This window comes from Pyrgilauda ruficollis, unplaced genomic scaffold (assembly GCF_017590135.1).
Source record: "Pyrgilauda ruficollis isolate IOZ18807 unplaced genomic scaffold, ASM1759013v1 scaffold22, whole genome shotgun sequence".
Classification (NCBI taxonomy): domain Eukaryota; kingdom Metazoa; phylum Chordata; class Aves; order Passeriformes; family Passeridae; genus Pyrgilauda; species Pyrgilauda ruficollis.
The window spans coordinates 3409279-3430527 of record NW_024521428.1 but is presented as its reverse complement, the minus strand read 5'-3'; the positions used below and the strand labels follow the sequence as shown (position 1 = coordinate 3430527).

The window sequence follows — 21249 nt, the reverse complement described above, 5'->3', positions numbered from 1 at the left end:
AAGTTATACGGAGCTGTGTTGTTTGAACTGATTGCATTTTTTCTGCTAAAGAGAGAAGTTTTACTCAATTTCCAAGTGAAACATCAAATTATCTAATTAGGCAAAAGCACACATAGAACAGAGAAGTTAGCAAATGAGGACCGCTTTAGCAAATAATTTGTTTTTAAACTTAAATACCTAAATTTGCAGCTATTAAGTTTCTCTTAAAGTATTTACAAATCAAGGGAGACCAAGCAGCAGTAATACCTCCACAATGCATAGAGGGTTCTGAGTAGGCAATTTGCATTTTCTGCAATTCAGAACATTATATTTAGCACATAGTGTAGTTTCCCTGTGGGTGCACAGCAATAGAAGTCAAAACAAACAGATACAAAGCGTTTTAAAAACAGCATTTCAGATGACGCATTGCCTGCTTGAAATGACAAGTCTGTACATTGCAGGGTAGGGCTAATATCCACCTCTCCTTTATAATTTGAAAGTCTGTGTTGATTTATTTTCACTCCACTTCATGTGAGACAGGGCTATTTTGAAGCCTTTTGGGAGAAGAGAAAAATATCACTGTAAAGAAACCATCTACCATGAAATTTTAAAAGTGTTTGGAAAGGAAACTCAGGAGATTTTTATCTCAAAGCCCATTCAATCATCCTTTATTTGGAACTGCTTTTAAATACTCTTCTACTGCAATGGGAGAAACTTCTCCATACCAGCTCTGAAGCCAGATATGTTCAATGTTCATTTTCATGAAGAACCACTCATAGCTACGAGGCCACTTTCTTACCACTGGGTGCCTGGAAGGACAAAGAAAAGCAAAAAAATATTAGAAGATGTGCCAAAGCATATGCATAGTCTGCTTTTTTCTTCAGCCTGGTGTGCTCAGCCAGAGTGAAACCTGAGATATGAGAACACCACCATTCATCTTTTTGGCCCTTCCTTGGTGTAAGGTTTGTGATCTTCATCACCTCAATCTGGGCAGAACTGCAACACAGGCAGCCAGCAATCACCACCTTCACCCACTGCAGAACCCTATCTCTAAAGGTGTTGTTTGGTCTCTGAGTAAGTGAAAAATAGTTAGAGAAGACTCTTTGAATGTATGTCAGCGTTGTGATTGTATCTGTTTAAAGGAAACAGTGACCTGAAAATACTACATCTTTGGTAGCACTTGTGGTACGGAAGGAGGGCTAATAAAACTGGGTAGCAGGTAGAGTATTGTCTCTGCAAGCTGTCACCTCCGACAGCCTTCTCATCCTGTATTTTTGTCTCATTTCTCTCATCTCCTTAACAGCTAGGTCAGACAGAATCTCCCTGACAGGGTGCAGATGTCTGCTCCCCAAGCCGCAGCGAGCATAGCTGTGGGCAGCTCAGCAGCGATGCACAGAGTGGGTACCACAGTTCAAGTCACTGCTCACAGGAACATGGGCGGGAAGTGGTGCAAGTCTGGGCAGCGTTGGCTCACTGCTCTCTCCTCCTGCACAGGACCCTGCAGCAGAGGTGCTTGGTTTGGCAACCTCTTGGTTTCCCTCTCAATGGGAAAATTGTGTTTCCTACCATTTTCTGAGTTGTCCCTTTGAACACCTATGATTCTGGGGTTGATAAGTGGCATCAGATCCTGCTGGCACTAGATGTGCCCCAGCAGCCCTCACTTTATCTTTTTGACTCTTGCACCCTCTGCTGAGGTGCTGGTGGGCTCTGGATCACATGGAAATCTAATTCTTGTGAAGTTTGTAAAGAAGGCTTGTGTGTCAATATGGCTCCATGTGTTCATGGTCCCATTTTTGATATTGGTGGCACACACTGACAGAGTCCCATCCTGTAGGTCAGAAGGAATACCATCTCTGGGCTGTTTCAGATCCAAGCTCATCCCAGTTTCCCAGCAGTATTTGACTGACCAGGCAAGGTGAACCTGGAGGACAATCCCTGGCAGCCCATGTGGGAGTTGTGTGCCCCAGCTAAGGTTTAGGCTTTTCACGCCTCTAATTCTGGAAACCCACTGAAGGGCATGGGGGCACACCCTGTGTGTGTGCTACACATCTGGGTTGTTCTTGCATCTGTTCAAAGGAGACTGTTCAGTCAGTACTATGGCTTTGAAGCAGCTGGGACATGAGGAGATGTAATTAAACTTGTAAGCTCCACCCTGAAAATATTTGTAAACCCAAAGGCAGCAGACCTCTGCTCTGTCTCTGAGTCCACTACCTGTCATAAGGTGGGGTAGAATCATTAAAGATAACAAATACACCATGGAATTATGGAATTTCTCCTTGGAACCAGGTGACATATCTTCATAATCCCCAGATTATAAACCATTTGCTTTACCAGAGTCCAACACTAACTAACTGCATTTCCATATTTCATTTCCTCAAGAGTTAATAGGTCTGTCATTCCAAGCCACACAGAAGCCAGCATGCTTCATGGCCCCAAAGCAAAGGTCAGGCTTGTTATTTCTCAGATTTTCTGTACCAAACAGCCACATTTGTGTATTTTTCTCAGACCCGTGGGTTGCACTCTACTGTGTGCCTGTTAGATACAGACCTGGAAAACATTGCTTGCTTGGCAAATTCTACTTCCTCTGGAGGCACCGTGACCATCTGTCCCGTGAGAGTCAGCCTGGCGCACCTTGGATCCTCTGGATCAATTACGTTTTTTCTGTGCACAGAGAAAATTGCTCATGAATAACAGCTTACTTGCTTTTTTAAAGGTTTTTGGAGAAGTGTGGACTCCTGCTCACATATAAAAAGCTTTGTCAAGCCTTGTGGGTCTTCTCTACTCCCAGCTATACTGTTTGGTAGACGGGGAAGTCTGGAAGGAACACTTGATTGACATATAGCTCTGCTGTAAATAGTTGCTTAATCTTAATTTATGATCACAAAAATTGGATTAGTATATATTGGATTGTAAAAAAATGTGAAAATGGCAGTATTCCCAGACAGATGTACAGGCCTGTATTCAGGATTCTGAGAAGTAGTGAGATGGTTAGTCTGTGTCTATGCCTACAGAAAAGAGTATGAATATGTCTATCTGTATGTAAAACATAAGGTCTTTTCATTGTGCTTATCCTAGAAAATCAATCCTTGTTCATTTTTTACCCATTTTTCAACTATTTTACACCAAATAGAAAAGTTCTCCAATTGCCTTCAGACCAAGACAGGGAAGGTACTTGTTACTTCTTGGCTCTTTGTATATAGTTATAATAAATAACTCCCATTAGTAACTGCAGGGCAATTGCTGACTCTTGACATATACAATACAAGGACATAAATCATAAGTAAATCTACCAATTGCAAAAAACCAAATGTGTATGAAATGACTGCAAAGGCTTGATCCTGGCAAATACTGAGCAGCCCAAAGTCCTGTCGCTAGCAGTTTGAGACTGCTTAGTGTCTCAGGGAACCATGTTCCCATGTCAGCCCAACAAACTACATTAGGAAATGAAAGCTGTATTTCTTCTTCGCTGTGTTTTACTCACAGTAAATTACATCTCATCCATGTACAATTTTACTTAAAGATCTTGGCTTGAGCCCTTTAGCCTTAACTGTGTGCAATCTGCAATGGCTTAATTTTTGGTTATATTTCTCAATGTGGGTCTAGTGTATGCAGGAAACATATGGGCATCCTCCCGCAGCTAATTTAACACCTGCAGATTCTCCACAGATGGTTATGAGAGACTGTGTAGCTCACTAGATAAAATAGCTGCTTTTCTAAAGAGGGTCATAAACAGAGATATGTAAGGAAGTACAGGAGGCTGATTGATACTTGACTATGTCCGGTAAACACTTGCCACTGTCTGCAGCTTGACCTCCAAAGTGCCATTTGCAGTCACATCATCTCAGGGACACTATTTCAGTGTCCTGCTCAGTCTGGAGCAGCAGTTGAAGGGGATGTTCAGTTTAAGAACTTTTGGACAAATTCCACTTGTATTTGTTTCCCTCTCCCATGCTTACTGATGGGAGGAAGGGTCAAGGCCAAAGAGCAGGCTCTGACTTTCTGTCCACATCAAATTATAATTTTCTCTAGTACAATTTCTTAAGTTATGAAAGTAGTGTTCTGAGTACCCAAAAATCTGCATTCCCTGCCCAGGCACATGGATGTATTTCTATCAGTGTGTATGCAGAGTACAAACTTGTACTAATACTTGATCTACATGATCACCTTGGTACACCATAGATCCTCAGCACTGACTCCTACTGCCTACTGAAGATGTCACTTCACGTCTGGGTTCCAGTAGTCTGAAAGTGCACTGTCCCTAAGGAGCTCAGCTCCATCCCCAGGGACACCTGTAGCTCCTGGGATTTCTTTTGCATAGGCTTTGGGTGTTGTGTGGCTGCCCAGTGAGATGCTCACCCACCAAAACACAAATAAATTAAGGCAAATACAGTGAACACAGCTGAAGAGAAAGGAGTGGGAGTGCACCCACACTGCAGAGGGTGTCAGCTGAAGGTCTGTGTGTCCAGCAGCCAGGGCAGTGCACATTCACACTCTTGCAACTGTTGGTCCTGGATGGTGAAGTGTTCAAGTCCATTTGAAACAATCTCCTGATCTACTGTTATCTTTTATAACAATAAAATCTTAATACTGTAACCAAAGCCCTCTGCATATGTTTATATATTCAGTACATATTTAACATTTATACTGATGAAGGAAAGGGACTTCCTGCGTGCAGAAATTCAATTCAGAAAATTGCTTTAAAACAACTGTGCATCTGAATATATGATACAATTTCCTCCACAGCCAAACAGTATCATAAAACAATTGAAGAGCCAGGGAAAGCAGGAATAATTGCAAGTGTCTTTCTTGCACACAGCTCCTAAGTAATATATGGTTAATTACTTTAAGAGAGGATTTTGAAAGAGATTGTTATTAAAGGATGTCTGTGTTTCACAGAGCAGATCGAGGTGATAGATTTTGGATGTGATCAGGAGCAGTGAGAAGTTTTGTTCTGACCTTCTCAGATTACAATTGTTTGGTGGTTTTGTGCAAGTCCATGTTTATTCTGAAAGCATAGTATTTGATTTTGAGTAGGCTATAGAGCTGATGTAGCTGTGGTTAAGCAGTGAACCCTGCCTGTCTTTGCTGAGAAAGTTTTGCCTAACAGGACTAGTGTCTGATGTGACTCTTCCACAACTGACATGAAAAGCTGCTCTCCACATTTTTGGCTGACAACAAAGCCCACACACTGTGCATCCATAGCTTGAATAGGTTTTTTTCATGTTTTGGTTTTTTTCCCCTGGCTTCTTCTGTTTGCAGTTTTTTGTACATTCTCATGAAGCAGGGTGCTACACTGATTGACACAAATAATACTATCTTCCCAGTAAAAATTATTCAAACTGAATTTTGCATATTGGAATAATATTCTAGAGGGTCGGTTTGTTTTTCTGGGAAATGACTCAAACAAATTATTTGTTGAGATTATGTGAGGTGAAGTTTTGGAAGAGCTGAACAGGGCAGTGATATATTTGAGTTCAGCATACTGTTACTACTTTATTGGTTTTGCTTTCAGGCCTGCCTGTTATCATAGGGGTTTTTTTTCAGATTAGGAACCTTGTATTCTAATCTGACATTAGCATCAGTATTTTCTTTTTCAAAGGAACCCTTCATATTCTGAAGTGGATCTGCTTCTGCTTTTTTTTTTGGCATAGTATTTCCCTAATGATGTTTGATTACTTTTATACTTCTTAAACCATCAAAACCCACTAAACTTACAACAACCATTTCTAAATGTTGTGAATGGGTCTTCAGTTTTCAGTGTTATTGCCAGTGCAACTAATACAAATGCAGGATTTGCTTCCTTGGAGCAAGGTGATATAGTCAGGGATTTATGTCATATTTTTACTAAAGATAATAAATGGATATTTACTAAAACATTCCTCACTTGCATCTGTAGAGGTCTAGTCATGCATTCACTAGACATTTCTTGCCTCTGTATAAATACGTATTCAGCTCCCAGTCCCTGAGTTCCTCTCATCTTTGCTGGCACAAGAACAAGTACATGCAAGGAGCAGCTTTATGTAACATTTGTGTGCTGCTGACTGGGTGTGAGGGGGAGGCAGAGTCGGGGTAGACATAATGCTCTGTTGAGGAAACCCAAAGTGGTGTCTCAGGTGGTTTGTCTTTTCCAGAATCAAGCCCTCCGCCTCCATGGAGAGGACTTCATGAATGCCATAGTAAAACATGAACTGAGGGGAAGAGAAAGCAGGTAACTGTGAAAGAAAACCAAGCAATAGGGAACACATTCTTTTTTTTCATGCTTATTTCAAATGCATATGCTTTGTTGCAGAAAATTAGGAAGGCCAGATTAAAATGGAAGAAGATTCAGTTTACGCATTTTATAAGACAACAGTGTATTAAGAGATATCATCTTAATTATTCATCTGGTCTGTGAAGACAGAAGAATTGATTGTTCCTGTTCCTCTGCTTACAGTGAGCAAAGTAGGTATGCAGAGTTTGACCCAGTCCAGGCAGTTTTCTTCCAAGTGTGTGAGATGATATCACCTACAAAGGTGCCAGCTTTACTGAGCTTAAGGAAAGGCCTGCATCCAAGTAAAAAGTATTTCCCAACAGAAATGCAATGCTGCAAAGCACACTGCTAATGACCATGTCCCACTTATTTTACTATGTAACACTTCCGCAATTTCTGGGTCCTGGTTCAAGAGTGCTTCAGAGTAAAGAGTGCCACCTACTCATTAAATTGTTTACTACACTAGCCATCTCTTGGAGTTTAATTAGAAGGTTTTTATACAGCAACTATCCAAGTCCAGGCGTTATGAACCTGTACTTCAAGCTGCTGTGGTTATATTGGCACACAAGATGATGATGTTGGGACTTGGTTAGGATTCCCTTTCACAGGTGAGATCTGTGCTTTGACTGATGATGGTCTGTCTCCTGGTTTCTGACCAAAGTATCCCTGAGTATTATCTTCATTCTCAGCCTCTGCAATCCATTAGTGAGGTGACACTGATCTGCCACAGATCAACAGGAAAAGCAAATTAAGAGTTTGGAAGGCACTTGGGAAGGAAAGCCAGGTACTCCCAAGAAGGAACTGGTAGGAGAAAGGCAGGAGGGTTCAGTACTGTTCCACTCTGGGTCTATACAGAGGAATCCCATTCTTTTTCTTCTTCCCCAGACTCATTTTCCCACAAAGGAGCTGACATCCTTCTCCTCCACTCCCTGAGGAAACAAGACCTTCCACCCTCCCTGGGAGGATACACAATATGTCCCCTGAACACATTTCTCACTGCCGTGTGAGAAATCACTGCTCTCGTCCCTCTACTTCTTCAGAGCTGAAGAGAAAAGAAGTTAGGAAAGAGCTTTCTCCTATTGCAGAGAAGAAGAGACAGAGAGCCAAGAAGAAAGGTCCAGAGAACAATTTCCCTACATTTTTTTTTTTTTCTATTTTAAAGCACACAGCTCATGAGTGGAATAAGGGCAATGACTGCTTCTACACAATCTAAGCTCTTCTATAATGTTAGCAGTCATGAAAACCCATGTAATTAGGAGATGGGGATTGGCTGCTGACACAGCTCATCCCTGTCACCTCCCATGGATGCAAGGTAGGTGACTCTGTCACACCCTACACAGGGCTCCTCTTCACATAGCTTCAAACTGGCACAAGGTGAAAAGGCAGAGTTATTTTTTACTATATAAAATGCATCATAGGATTTTTGTCCCCAAAAATCTACAGAAAGGAAGGGAGGGAATGCTCAGTCCTTAGAGAATTACTGTAAAGTGCATATAATTTTGATTCATAAATGTGATTAATTTGGAAAAGTAAGTTACTCTTCTCATTCACTTCATTTGTTCACCACTAACTACCAATCTCTGAAGCAGAAAGAATGTATTGGTGCTGCTAATCTGCATGGCATGAACGTCAAACAAAATCTCCACTGAAAGCAATTTCATAATCTGAAAAGCTGTTGCTGGCCTTCAACCGGATATGGCTAGGCAGATCTGCCCTGCTCTGATTTTGACAAGAATTTCTTTATCAGCCCTGTTTGGGAGCAGATGTTAGTTAGAACATCTTTGCTTTTGGAATAGGTCTTCTGAATCTGAAGTCAAGTCAGGGAGCTAAAGTGTATTGGCATAGTGACTATTCTATTCATCTAAGTGAGCCTGTGCTCCTAGTACATGTGTTTTAATATGTTAAGGTGTTTCATATCTTAATGTTAATAATAGTTAATGTGTTTTAAATAATTTCATTCTTTCTAGAAGATAATCCTTCGTAAACTGTTTTAATTACAATGTGTTACGTGAAGCCAGTCTGTTTGCCTCTCTCTGTTGACAATAACAATGCATTTCTTCAGCTGAACTCTGTGTTTCAGACAGGAAGCTTTTATATAGTTTAACCGTAGACCATTCATGGAGAAAGAAAAAAGAATCACAGCATCAACTATTTTTGTAAACAGAGTCAGAGAAACACTGAAAAGGGATTTTAGGAAGTTGGTTATTTAAGAATACAGGAAAAATAGTAATTTAGAGCTGTATTGTGTGCATTGGGTCATGATGATAATAGGTTTCATGTTTGACTTTCTAATTTGGTACCTTCATTTTAAAATTTTTTTACATACAGATTTTTTTAACTACACATTTTTCAGGAACAATTACTGACATAATTATTTGCATATGACTAAAAAGGGCCAATATAAATACCAGAACTAGAAATATGTCTGTGCCACAGAATCAGGAGGTGGATCTCAAGAATTGATGGATGTCTGAATTCAGTCTTTGTCTTCTGCATGTGTAATTTCTCATTGTGTGAAGGTACAGTACCAGATTTCTTTGTCATATTAATCCTTGTATTAACAACAGTGACTCTACAAACCCAGCAGTAATTTTATGTTGAGTGGCCATATGACGTCTCAAAGGTTGTGCCTTCCACCCATGGCAGCCTTATTGTCCCTCAGGATTGCCCAGGGAATGAAGCTGGATGTTTGTGCATGCTGCCAATCCACCACACAGCAGGAACCCAGACCCACAAAATTCCTCTTCTCTTCCCATGGCTTGGTGGCTCAGCACTTCCTGCCAACATTTTCCATGCAGCATTTAGGAAACCTACAGAGTCAGCTTATGCCCACTGAAGACATCTGCCTGATCATGCCAATCTGCTACCTCAAGCACCAGATGAGCATGGTGGGTAAAATGGCTCTGATGGAGATCATAAATCAGGAGGGGAATCTGAATTCATTAAAATCACTCATGGTCTGCAGTGTGGATTTGAAACACCATCCTCAGCTAATAGCAGGAAAAAACCAAAGGTGGACTGACTCCAAAGCTCGCTGCTTTCCCCTTGTATGAAAGCCAGTTCATGGCAGCCACAGTAACTGCTCCTTCTCTAAGAAAGCTGCAGTGTGTCCCTGTGAATGTGCTGAACCTGATGTCAAGGAGGTGACACACATTTAAAATTAATTGCCTGTTTTCCAGGCTGCAGCTGTAATGAGGCAGACTCAGGAGCTTACTTGGAAAGAGGAATCCTCTGAGCAGCCTGTGTGTTGTGAAATGTGTTTAGAACAATAGCTGCTCTATTCTTTAATGTTGGGCTTGGTCTTACTCCCTCTGAAAGCTGCAGGAATGGAACTCAATCTTTTCAGCTTGTCAGTGGCACAGACATACCAGCTTAGTCTATTTATAGCCCTGAACCATTTAATTTTTCTTGCCTCTATTATCCATTTATCAGCCTTCAGATAAAATGCTGTGTAGTTACTAACAAATGCTGTCTCTATCCTGGCCATCAGAGTCTTCTCAGAGAGGGGCAGCCCGTCTCCCTCTGGGAAATGGTAATCTCTAGGTCAGAGATGAGGAATCCAAACTGTAACTGCAATACTAAAATGTCTTGCAATTAGTGCCTAGTCAGATATGTCTCGGCTTGCTTTCTTTCAATATTAAATGTTATTTTTCTTATTAGTCTAGGGTTTTCAAATTTTCTCTCCAGCTGATTAAATATTGAGGCTGGAACACCATAAAGGCCAGTCTGTATTCCTCACATCCTTGAAAGGGAAAATATTCATTGTCAAGGTTTGGAACTTGAGTCTGTTCTGAAACAAAACAAATGAAATTTGCTACTAAATAAATTTAATATCAAATTGGTGTACACAAGTCACTTGAAACTCATTAGGTACACGAAGACATTGAAATGTCAGCTATGTTTTCTTTCTAAAGGCCAGAGATTTCTTTTGCATGCAATAGGTCAGAAACATTTTTCAGGAGAGTGCCAAATACTCCCAGGAGCATTGGCTACAGGCACCGATCAGCTTTCACATTTATTTTGATTCTTGCAACTCAGAGTACATTAATAATGGAATTCTAATGAAGTTCCACATGAAAACAAGCTACAAATGCATTGCCGGCATACAAGGACATGAACTTTCTCACACAGAACATTACTCATTTAGCTGTTTTACATAATTATTTTGAAACCAAAACAATTAATGATGCACTTGAAGAGAATGTCTTGACAAGAATGACACTTTCCTTTGAAAGAAAACCTCACAGATACCGTTTTAATACTAGCAGGACCTGAGGTCTCACTGAGGGAAAGGTCTTGCCTCCCATGTAGTGCTAGTAAAGAAGACTTTTGCTATACCAAACTTGAGCCATCACATAAAGCTCTGCACTGAGGATGCTGCGTGCTGTTTGCATGGCACAGCCTGTCTGTCTCAGCTGGCCAAGGGCACACTGAACCTGGGAACAGGCCATCCCAAGCACTGGCAGTAGGGCCTGACACCTTGTTGTTTTCTTCAGTGTCACACAGAGGCCCTTTGAGTGGGGTAACAGTGCAGTGGTGTGCTGGGCTGCAATTTCAGATGGTGCTGCTTTTAAATGCAAAAATCGCTCATGGTTTCCTAGTTTAAAACATACATTAATTTCTGACCCCACTTATAGGAGAAGGAAAGAGAAGAAAGGTAAAGTCCAGTGCCTATACCTTTCCTTGCTGAGAGACAGCCTCAAAGCTTGCTCACATTTTCATACCATCAAAACCAAAAATTGTAGCTCAAATAAAAACACAACTTTTCATTGTCTGTATTGCTTGTCCTTTGCTCTAATGCAAACCAACATCTGTTCTAGATGAGAACTTCAGAAATAATGAAAAAGAAACTGAAGGTGAAAACGAAATAAATAATGCATGGAACACTGATCAAACTCTGAACCTGTGTACTCAATTCAGTAGCAAGCTCAATATTTGGAGTATGGTTACCTGCTAAAATGAGAATATTCTATTTTTCACCACCTTCTCTTTTCCTTTCCCCTCTCCTTTGCTCGTCTCTGGCTCTTGAGGAGCTGATTCAAGTTACTAAGACAGTAGAAATCTCATCCAGAAAAAAAAAAAAAACCCAAGAGGTTTCCGCTGGGTTACTGAGCAAAAATAGGCCCACCATATGGTCAGCTGGAGGGTGGGGGTGGGATTCCAAGGCCAGGAGCAGTACTGGCCACAGGATGAAAAGAAGAAGGATCAACAGAAAAATTTATTCTTGCTGTCAGGATCATTTTCTTCACATTTGTGTTTCAGCTCAGGCTGAGGCAAAGCCCAGAAGTGAGGGGGGCAGGGTAGCACATGACTGATAGTGGGGAGGGAGAGTAGGGATGTGGCAAATGGTAATTAGTTTGGACTAAGCTGTTTTGGAAATCCACGTTTAGCTTCTTGGCCCAGAGAACTCTTCTCACCAGAGAGCACAGTCTCAGGCTGCAGAGGGGACTGGAGAGTCAGGTGACAGAATCCAGGTTTCCCTGGCTGCAAAACAAGCAGCAGCAAACATCTGTCATACTGATTAAAAGAGTAGGGATTTGAAAATTAATAGTGGTGTAATAAAAAGACATCGAATAAATATCCTCAAAGGTTTGTGGTGTATATGGATTTCATATTTCTGTAAATCATGCAGCATTTCTCTTTTGTTGTGAATTGGCACTTCCCAAACAGGTAAATAGGGCAGTGATGTTGCTAGGCCATAAGAGGCAAAGACTTTCAAGAGTAGCTGTTTAAAGTTAGAGATCAAAGGCCACACTTTAAGTGCCTAAGTGGGTGTGTGGTTTTCAGAAGTGCTCAACATTACCACATCATCAATGGAAGCTTCTCTGAGTCTTGGGCCTCTGAAAATAGGGCATTGAGTAGTAGGACATAGGACTTAAAATACATTTTAAGCACTTAGTCTGGATAGTAAGTTTACTATTAGACTGAATGAAAAAGCTCAGAAAGCAGGAATAAATGCCATTAAGCCTGCAGTGAAAGAACGGATATATTTGTTTTCTAAATTATTAATCCAAAATATTTAATGAAAATATCTAAGCAATAAGCAGAACCATTCCAGTGTTAACTTCAGCACTTCATTGACCTCCTCAAGCATTCAAGACTGAATTACCTTAACAAATGTTGGTGATAGAAGTTTCCTATTAGGTGTTTGACATTGTAAGAGGAAGCCATGATTTCCATTCCTTGTGAACAGGATGTCAGCCTGAAATTACCTGTACTGCTTCGGACTAAGAAACATTTCATTTTCCCGCCATATAACTCCCTAGAAAACAATATATTCTGAAGACAAATACAGATAAGTGTAACAGTGATGTTTTATATTTGCCATTCCCTGCTTTTCCCAGGGTTCTTCTCAGCTAGCAGGCTTGAGAGCTGGGATGATACTCAAGGCAATCCTCAGCTGGGGAAATCTAAGAAAGATAAAACCTCTCCTTCCCCAAAGAGGACCTTAAGTTGGAATAAAAACTGTTAATACCATTTCTTTCTGAAGGAGTTTGTTCTTACCAGTCCTCTCTCGCTCTCTCTCCTTGGAACATCAGCTAAGACCTGCTTTGGTAACAGAGTTCTGTCTGACACAATTTCGGTGTCATGCACCTCGTCACGTAAAGAGGCCCTTGTAAATAACACTTCACACAAGGCTGACCCAGCCAAGTGTGCCACATGATTGACTGTAAACAAACATATGGTAGAGATATGTCTTTTTCAAGGAGACAAGAATGGAGGGGGAAATTGAATCATCTTTGAGGTTACATACATGCATTTTACACATGTAAAGCTTTGGGGATCTGAAGTTATTCATTATATGCAGAGAATGGAATGGAGCTGTTGGAGCAAGTCCAGAGGAGACCATGAAGATGATCATAGGGTTGGAGCACCTCTCCAGAAAAGACAGGCAGAGCAGTTGGGGTTGTTCAGCCTGGAGAAGGCTCCAGGGAGACCTCATAAGCAAACTTCCAGTACCTAAAGGGAGCCTGCAAGGAAGCTGGGGAGGGACTTCTCACAAGGGCATGCAGGGATAATGGATTTGAACTAAAAGAGAGCAGGTTTTGATTAGATGCTAGGAAGAAATTCTTTGCTGTGAGGGTGATGAGACCCTGGAACAGGTTGTCCAGAGAAGCTGAGGGATGTTCCATCCTGGGAAGTGCTCAAGGCCAGCTGGATGCAGCTTTGTGCAACCTGGTATAGTGGAAAGTATCCCTGTCTGTGGCAGGGGGTTGGACTTAGAATCACAGAATGGTTTGTGTTGGAAGAAACCTTAAGGGCCATCCAAGATTCTATGACATGATTCAGAAGAAGTCAACTCACTGCTGTCTCTGCAGAGAAGCACTGGCGATTGGATGTAGATTGGTAAACCTCAGACATGAATTTTTTCCACTTGGAGGGTCATTTACTGACTGTTGGTGATATACAAGCTGTAAAAAAATTGCAAAGATATCACATTCCATCATATTCTCTGAAGAGGAGGAAATCAGATGGAGTGTCACAGGCCTGAGCATATAACTTGTGAACTGAGAGCCTGAGATCCTCTTACAGACCACAGAGAGCTGGAGCCCTGTCGAGGCATTTAGCAAGGCCTCCAGAGTTTTCAGCAGAGCAAAGATGCGAATTGGATAGCCTCTAAAACTCTATGGATTTTATTGGCTAGATAACTATAGACTATTACAGGATCTTGAACACTTAGATTTTATGTAGGCACGTCCAATAAGATATTAAACTTTAGGTATGTTAATGTTCAAGCTGAAAGCCACTCCACCTGTTGATACTACAATGTACTTCAGTGACACCTCTGCTTTTCTCTACTATGCTTTACCAGGGGAATTTACTGGAAAACAAACAAACAAACAAACAAAATCAATATAGGAAGGAGCATGTAGCTCCTTCTGAGATTCTGAGAGCCAAAAATAAATGCAGATCATTGAAGGTGGGGACCCAGCATTCTGCTCTGAGGTCTCTGTTCTCACTGAAGGAGGTAAGAGGCAATAAAACTGTTACCTGCAGAAATTTCCATCTGCCTCTGGAAGGGTCAGAGAGGCCATGGGATTCTTCAGAAGATCCGTCACAGTGTTATCTTTTGGTGTCACGTAAAAGAAAGGGATTCCAGTGCTGTTATTGATGGGACCATCGCTGAGAAGTAAACAGTTCCCATAGGGCATACCTTGGATCTGCAAAATCCAAATAAGCAACTGGTTACATCTTTGCACACAGAGTTTTTCAAGGTGGGGGATTCCCTCAAGGGCTCTAGCAGAGAGGACAGCCAGCCCCATTGCTCCCACTTTCTGTTACCATCATGAGAGAGCATTTCTTCTAAATTAGACCTACCTCCTCTAAATTAGATCTACCATGCTTCTTTGAAAACAGATCTCGCTTCTATTTCTTCTCTCTAGTCCTGTCCATGACACTATCAGGAACATTTTCTCTTACACTAAGCTTAAAGGAACTACCAAATTAAAAATGTTTAAGTGCATGAATATCTTTTTTTGCTGCCATTGATGCCAGGAAATGTTTACTCTAAACCACTGCTCACACCTTTCCTTAAACCCAAAAAAATATAGAGCCTAATTTGGCCTTGATTCAGGCTGCTTTTTACTCTAATAGTGCCTCCTCTTTTGGTTTTGACTTGCAATGTGATTGCATTGGTTTGCAAAAACAAGAAAGCATTTGAACTAGAATTGTTTTTGAAGTCAAACTGGACATCAGCTCAGCTTCCTGGGCAGGAACATGAAGTTCCTGATGTGGGGGGGTGTCTCAACTACCAAGCCAGCCAAAGTAAAATCTCCCCTCATGGCAGAGAAGGGACACGAAGGAGCCAAGTTTTCAAAAAGATTTTCTGCCATACACTGCCCTGTGTACACACAGTGGTTATAATGCATGCAAAAATGTCCTTGCCCAGTTGTGACACTCATTAATGTGCTTCAGCATGACATATACTCCTACTATGCTTTTCATCCCACTATAAATAGCAATGACAGATATTCAATTAATTGCTCCTTTTTTTCATGTCTTCAGATATTTTTTCCTCATGGTCTATTAAATGTCAATCAGTAAAATTATCTGTCAATACATTAAATCTTTTACAACAAAATCAAATTAAATATGAATAGATAATAAGAAAACCCTGGATGATGTTGTTGCCTGGGTAGCCTGCTTTCAGATTTTTAATGTTTATATGCCTTTAAAGTTTTAATGCTTACAGTGCCTATAAATGGCCTTTGTTGGCTTTCCTTAGAAGTAATGCTTTAATGATATTACATAATTTAGAAAATACAAATCCTTGTTTATTATTAAGAGTTGCAATTAAAGAAAAACCCTCTCAGTAATATTGCAGGGCATGTTCCCATTGCCTAATATAGTCAGAATGTCAGGCAAAGTTAATGTTACTCTGGATTCTCAAAAATAATTGTGATCACAGGCAGCATAGTTCAGCATTCAAAGCAGCAAACACCACCACCCGAATTTCAAATTTTATTACGAATCATATTCATTTAGTAGTATCTTTTTGTCAATCTGTTACTTTGTATTGCACAATAACATTAACTCCCACCAACTCAGCCAGACTTGCGTGCTTCTAAATTTAATTCAAAATCATAAGATAACTAAGCTGTGAATACTTTCAACAGAAAGAATGGGTTTGGTTTTTTTTAAATTTACTTATTTCTCTTTTTTCCCTCTTTTGTCTGAGTGGTACTGGATGCTGTGTCTCATCCAACGTTTCACTTTAAAAAACGAAATGCTTTAAAGCTGGAGAAAAGAATGACCCCAACAGCAGACCAGCTATTTTGTTCATTGTTCCTGACAGAGAAATCGCCTTTTAAGCTGGTACACCTGGACGGACGGGCAGATTTTGTGGTAGCCCAGCAGGCTCTCCTCCTTCTCCTCATCCTCCTGAAACAGCCCCTTTCCAAACCCTGCGATGCAGCTCTGCCTTCCGGCCTTGAGATTTTGCTTTTTTTTGGTGTCTGTCTGGTGCGGTTTTTAGCGTGCATCCTCCCTCCCTGCGCTCCGAGCACGATTTCTCCTCGGGACTTTGCGCCGCTCGTCCGCCGGGTAACGCGAGGCGCGGGCGCCGCGGGCTCCGTACCTTTCCTCGGGCGGCCCGCGTCGCCACGAAGCCCCAGGTGCTGTGCCGGGCGAGGAAGCGGGCGCTCCCGGCGCGTCCCGGCGCCCCGCCGCCCTCCCGCCGGTAGGAGAACATCCTGGAGGGGGCGGCCCCCGGGCCCGGCCGCCGCGGCCCCGGCCCCGAGCCCAGCGCCGCATCCTCGCGGTACGCCGAGGCCGGGTAGCTCTGCTTCCAGAGGCCGCCCGCCTCCTCCAGCAGCGCGGGCAGCGCCTCCTCGGTGGAGGAGCTGTGCAGCTCGTCCGCCGCCGCCCCCGCCTCGGGCAGCGGCCACGACACGGAGCTGACCACCACGTACCCCCCCGCGGCGCCGCACAGCAGCGCCGGCAGCAGCCAGCACGGCTCCCGCGGCCGCCGCCCGCCCCGCAGCGCCGCGCCGCGCCGCGCTCGGACAGCTCCGCATCGCCCCAGCCCCGGCCTGCCGCGCGGGGTCACCCTGCCTTTGCGGGCACTGCGGGACTGCTGCAGCCCCCGGCTCAGGTGCAGGTCCAGCAGCTATCGCCTGTATTAAGTTCTCTACACGCCCCACAAAACCAAGAAGATGGAGCTGTCCGGGCAGAGGCGGTGCGACATCTCGGTTTATTAAAGAAGAGATGATCCACGAGGGAGATCTCCATGCGTCCATGTGAACGCTCCCGTTGCAGAGAAAGCTTCGTTTGGGCACTGGGGTCAAGTCACAGCAATACCCCAAGTCCGAGGTGGCAGGCAGCATTAGTTTGGTGCTTGCAGGGATGTGGTTTTGATATGCAAATTTATGGAGATACTATTAAACGTTTTCCAGGCGAGGTTTTAATCAGGCAAAGATTCACATGTATATGAGTTTATATCAATAGCCCAATTTAATAAAGGCACATGTGCATACAGTTCTTTTCTTGGCAGCAGACCTGTTCAATATGGCAATGCAAAGCTGTAATTCTTTAAAACACATGCTTGTAAACTTCCATTGCATTAATGCAAATTATTTAAGGAACACAGGTTCAGTAGGAGACAGGGGAGAATGAATCTCTCAGAAGCCTTTGCTGTCAGAAAGTTCTCAGGTACATCTAAAAGATGTTCTCAGGTACATCTTACTTTTTCATATCTGTGAAGAACAGATTCCAAGATCAGTCTGCTGACACAACTTCTGCTTAATTGTGGCATGAGAACAGGTATATCTAATCTAGAATTTAAACTCTTATAAATAAAAGTAGACTGGAGAACACTGAGTATTTTTAGCTTATATTTTTTCCTGTGCTCCCTGTTCCATTTTTTCCTTCACCATAAAAAACCTAAGGAGTAGTGGAAATGGGTATAATGGGCCTTAAGACCATAATAATTTTTTCTGACTGTGAAGATACTTCCCAAGAAAATGTAATTTTGGCACGAAACTCTTAATGTTATCTGCAGAATTGAATACACGAGTACCTTTTCCTTTAGCACGTGGTCCTGTCTACATCTGCTGCAATACCACACTTTTGAAAATTGATTCCCACTTCAGAGCTCGAGCTGAGACAGAGGAATGGAGATGCGAGCGGAAAATCAATGTAGATTTCCAAACCCAAAATGAGTGAAAGCTCCCCAGGCTCCTGACAAGTGCTTCTCTCTGATTCAGGATATGTCCCTTCTTAAAATATCGAAGCAGTTGTCCCTTCTTGAAATAGTAACCAGGCACAGACAACTCACTGCAGGCAAGCTCTTCAAAAATAGCCAAACCCCTCATTTCCATGGTGTTTCAGGGAATTTCCTCACACAATCTGATGCATGCAAGATACAAATCTCATCATTTGTATGTACTATTTTCTATGAATTTATGCCAGAGTTTCTCTTTAAAAATGTATTTGCTTGTACTTTACTTACAGAACAAGCCCAAACAACCTAGTTTTGAACATAACAAAATAGTATAATTATATACAGCCTATTTTATTTTGGTTAATAGAATTATATGTGAGATACTGACTCTTGTATCCTGCAGAAATGGTAAATAAAGCAGGAACTTCTAAAGACAGGAATTAGTGCTAGGTTTTTTATTCAATAAATATAAATGTTAAATTAAACACCGTAGACACAAAGCAGCATTAACACAGAGTCATTCATTTATGCTGTAGCTTCCAGATAATTTACCATGATTACCTCAGGTACATCTTCAGCTTTACTGACAACAGAAATATACAAGAAATACATAAAACCAAGCCACAAGTACTTCACCTTTATCTTTTGAAGATTTATTCAAATAATCAAAATCAAATCACATGGCAACTTAAAATAATTGCATTGCTAGCCCAGTTTTTCATTTTGTATTAAAAAAAAAAAAGATCTTTAAGAGAATGAAAACAGTATTTCTTAAACTTTTATCAAAAAGTAAGAATCATATATCATATAGATATATCATATCATATAGAATGCTACAGCCAGGATGCTTTTCTCTGAAGATTTGCTGTTCATTGGAGGCAAATAAATATAATTTCATCTTTTTGAGTAAGAAACGTTTCCTTTCCAACTTGAAGATCCAACTTAGTACATGATATAATAATTTTCTCTTCCTAAATCACCTGGATGTGCTGAAAATTAGAAAAGAAACATGGAAATGTTTTGACTGTAGGAATTGTAAATCATTTTTTTCTCCCTTCATTGAACAAAAAAGTCTTCTCTATTTTTACTTGCTGAACCTGATGTATTTTATAGATATCCAGCCTTATTTTACATCAAATAAACCCAACAAGAGGAAGCACACATTGGGGTTCATCATAGGATGGCAAAGGTCTGGCAGAAGGGCATATCCCCTTTGAATACATCATTCACACTTCTCACACTTTGTTTTGAAAATGAATAGAAGGGATTACAGCTGACACACAGTCTCAGCCTCTCTCCTGATGGGCACTGCTTTTTCATGCTGAAATTCTGGCTTTCTTAAAGGCAGCAGAAGTTTTGACACTGAATTCAAGCAGGGTCATGTTTTTGCTCTCATTTTTTGATCATTTTTGTTAATGATTTCACTTGATCTCTGTATCCTGGTTTATACAGACCACTCATATGAACACTTACCATTCCTACAAGTCAAGTAGTTAACTATGTCCTATTTTTTCTCCCTTTTTAACAAACCAAAGTGTTTGATTTGCTCTCTGCCAACAGAGCTAGGAATAGCATACCCTCAGTCTCTTCGTGCCCTGATTTGCAGTATATTGTATGTTGTGAAGGTGTGGAATTGGATTAAAAGCTACAGCACGCTGCTCTGCGGATGAACCCACTGCAGGTGTGCTGCTTAATAGGATTTTAATTTGGTAACAAGTGAAAAAAATGCAGAAACCTAGAATGAGATTTTCTATATGAAAAAAAAAAAATGCTATTCATGCTGAGAGAAAGCAACTGCAAGCTCCGTGATAAGGAATAAAGATCTGGCCAATTTTCTCTGAACTGCACTTTTATAGATTATGGCTTGTTCAGAGCATCTCTGTTACTGCCACTGGTTTCATCAGTTTTGAGTTCATACTATGTGTGTTTGGCTCTATAGCATTTCATCTGCCACACTTCCCTGCTAAGCCAGTGTGTACAAATCTTCTACTATCTTGCCCCCTGCCCTCTATGTTTTTTTTCATATAAAATCAATGTTTTCCTTGGGAGATGCCACCAACCTGGAATGTATTCTGCTTTCCAGAGTATTAATTCTATTTATTAATTCTATGTATTAATTATTTAAACCATATTTAAAGATAATATTCATAAATGTACTGTGCTGTTCAGAATAAATGGGAAAAGATGGTCTCCCTGCTGAGGAGTCTAATTTATATTCAGCATCAACTAGGAATGGAAGACTAGAAACAGATGGAGAAGGAAGAGGAAGAATAAAGGTGACAACTAAAAGATCAGGAAGGGATCTGCTAAGCCACACATATTGGTGCTGCTGATACCAGGGTAAGGTTGGGAGATTCTTTTCTGATTTGTGTTACCAGTCTTCTCTCATATTTTTCCAGGGTTTTGTAGCAAGACCAAGTGGTTAGCACTAATTTCAATGAGCTGAGTGGGGAGGTGTGATGAACAGATTTTTTTTTTTTTTCCACAGCATAACAGGCTGTAGAGAAGGCATAGAAATGTCTTGTGGAGCAAGATTAAAAACTACGGAGGTTGGGTGATGCTGGCAATGGATGGAGTGGAGGATGAGAACTGATGAAAAGCTCTGGGTTACAGAAAGCTGCCAAGCCTGCCTAAGGTGAAGGAATTAAAAGCAAAAATTATGAAATAAACCTGAGCAATATGTCAGACAGCAGAAATGTGGTCCAGGAAACAGCAGTGTGGCTGATGGATGCTGCTATGGCTGCTGAGGGTTTAGATACCCAAGAGAATGGGCTGTGGCCAAAGGGGGATTAGTCAAGGGCAGGGACAGATGGTTCCTTGGAAGCATGATGATGATTTTTGGTGGTCAAAAGTCACAGAATAAAAATCCTCATGCAATGGAAATCTTGTCAGAGGAACTACAGAGATGACAATACATAAAAAGCAGTGGGTGATCAAGATGCTTTTGGCAACTGTGTTTTTCAGCAACCCATGGCATCAGTGTTGCTATACAAAAGAAAGGATCTGCAATAGTCAAGGTGGGAGCACCATCCATCTGAAGAGCATGAGTGGGCAGAAGTGCTCACTCACTCACTCACTGACTCTCTCACAGTTCCTGAAGCCCTTTTGAGCTGCAGGTTCAAGTTTTTTGACTCCATCATAAACAGTAAGCGCTTGAACCACAACATAACAAGTGCTTACTAGAATATCTTTTTCATCCCAGTTATTAGCATCTTGCACATGGACTGGTAGATTCCATCATCTGTTGGGTTATTTGATATTTAAACTTCTACACTTTCTCAGTCATTCACTGTGTCCCTCCCTCATGCACACCTTCTACCAAGTCCTCATACTCCTCATATCACATTTTACACTCTTC

The 21249-nt window shown here is 41.4% G+C and overlaps 2 protein-coding genes across 2 annotated transcripts in view; both read right to left on the bottom strand.

Annotated features, from left to right (window-relative positions):
- Positions 1 to 480: 480 nt before the first annotated feature.
- CREG2 (cellular repressor of E1A stimulated genes 2) lies at positions 481 to 16916 on the bottom strand. Its single transcript, XM_041468406.1, has 5 exons — positions 16873 to 16916; positions 16308 to 16818; positions 14222 to 14391; positions 2527 to 2640; positions 481 to 788 (listed from the first exon to the last, which is right to left on the bottom strand). Exons 1-5 carry the CDS (start codon positions 16914 to 16916, stop codon positions 641 to 643), a joined length of 987 nt encoding a protein of 328 aa, XP_041324340.1. The 3' UTR covers positions 481 to 640.
- Positions 16917 to 20960: 4044 nt separating this feature from the next.
- Positions 20961 to 21249, bottom strand: part of RFX8 (regulatory factor X8) — a 29192-nt gene continuing 28903 nt past the window's right edge. Inside the window, exon 15 of the mRNA XM_041468405.1 lies at positions 20961 to 21043. Within this exon, the coding sequence (XP_041324339.1) occupies positions 20961 to 21043 (83 nt within the window). The remainder of the gene's footprint in view (positions 21044 to 21249) is intronic.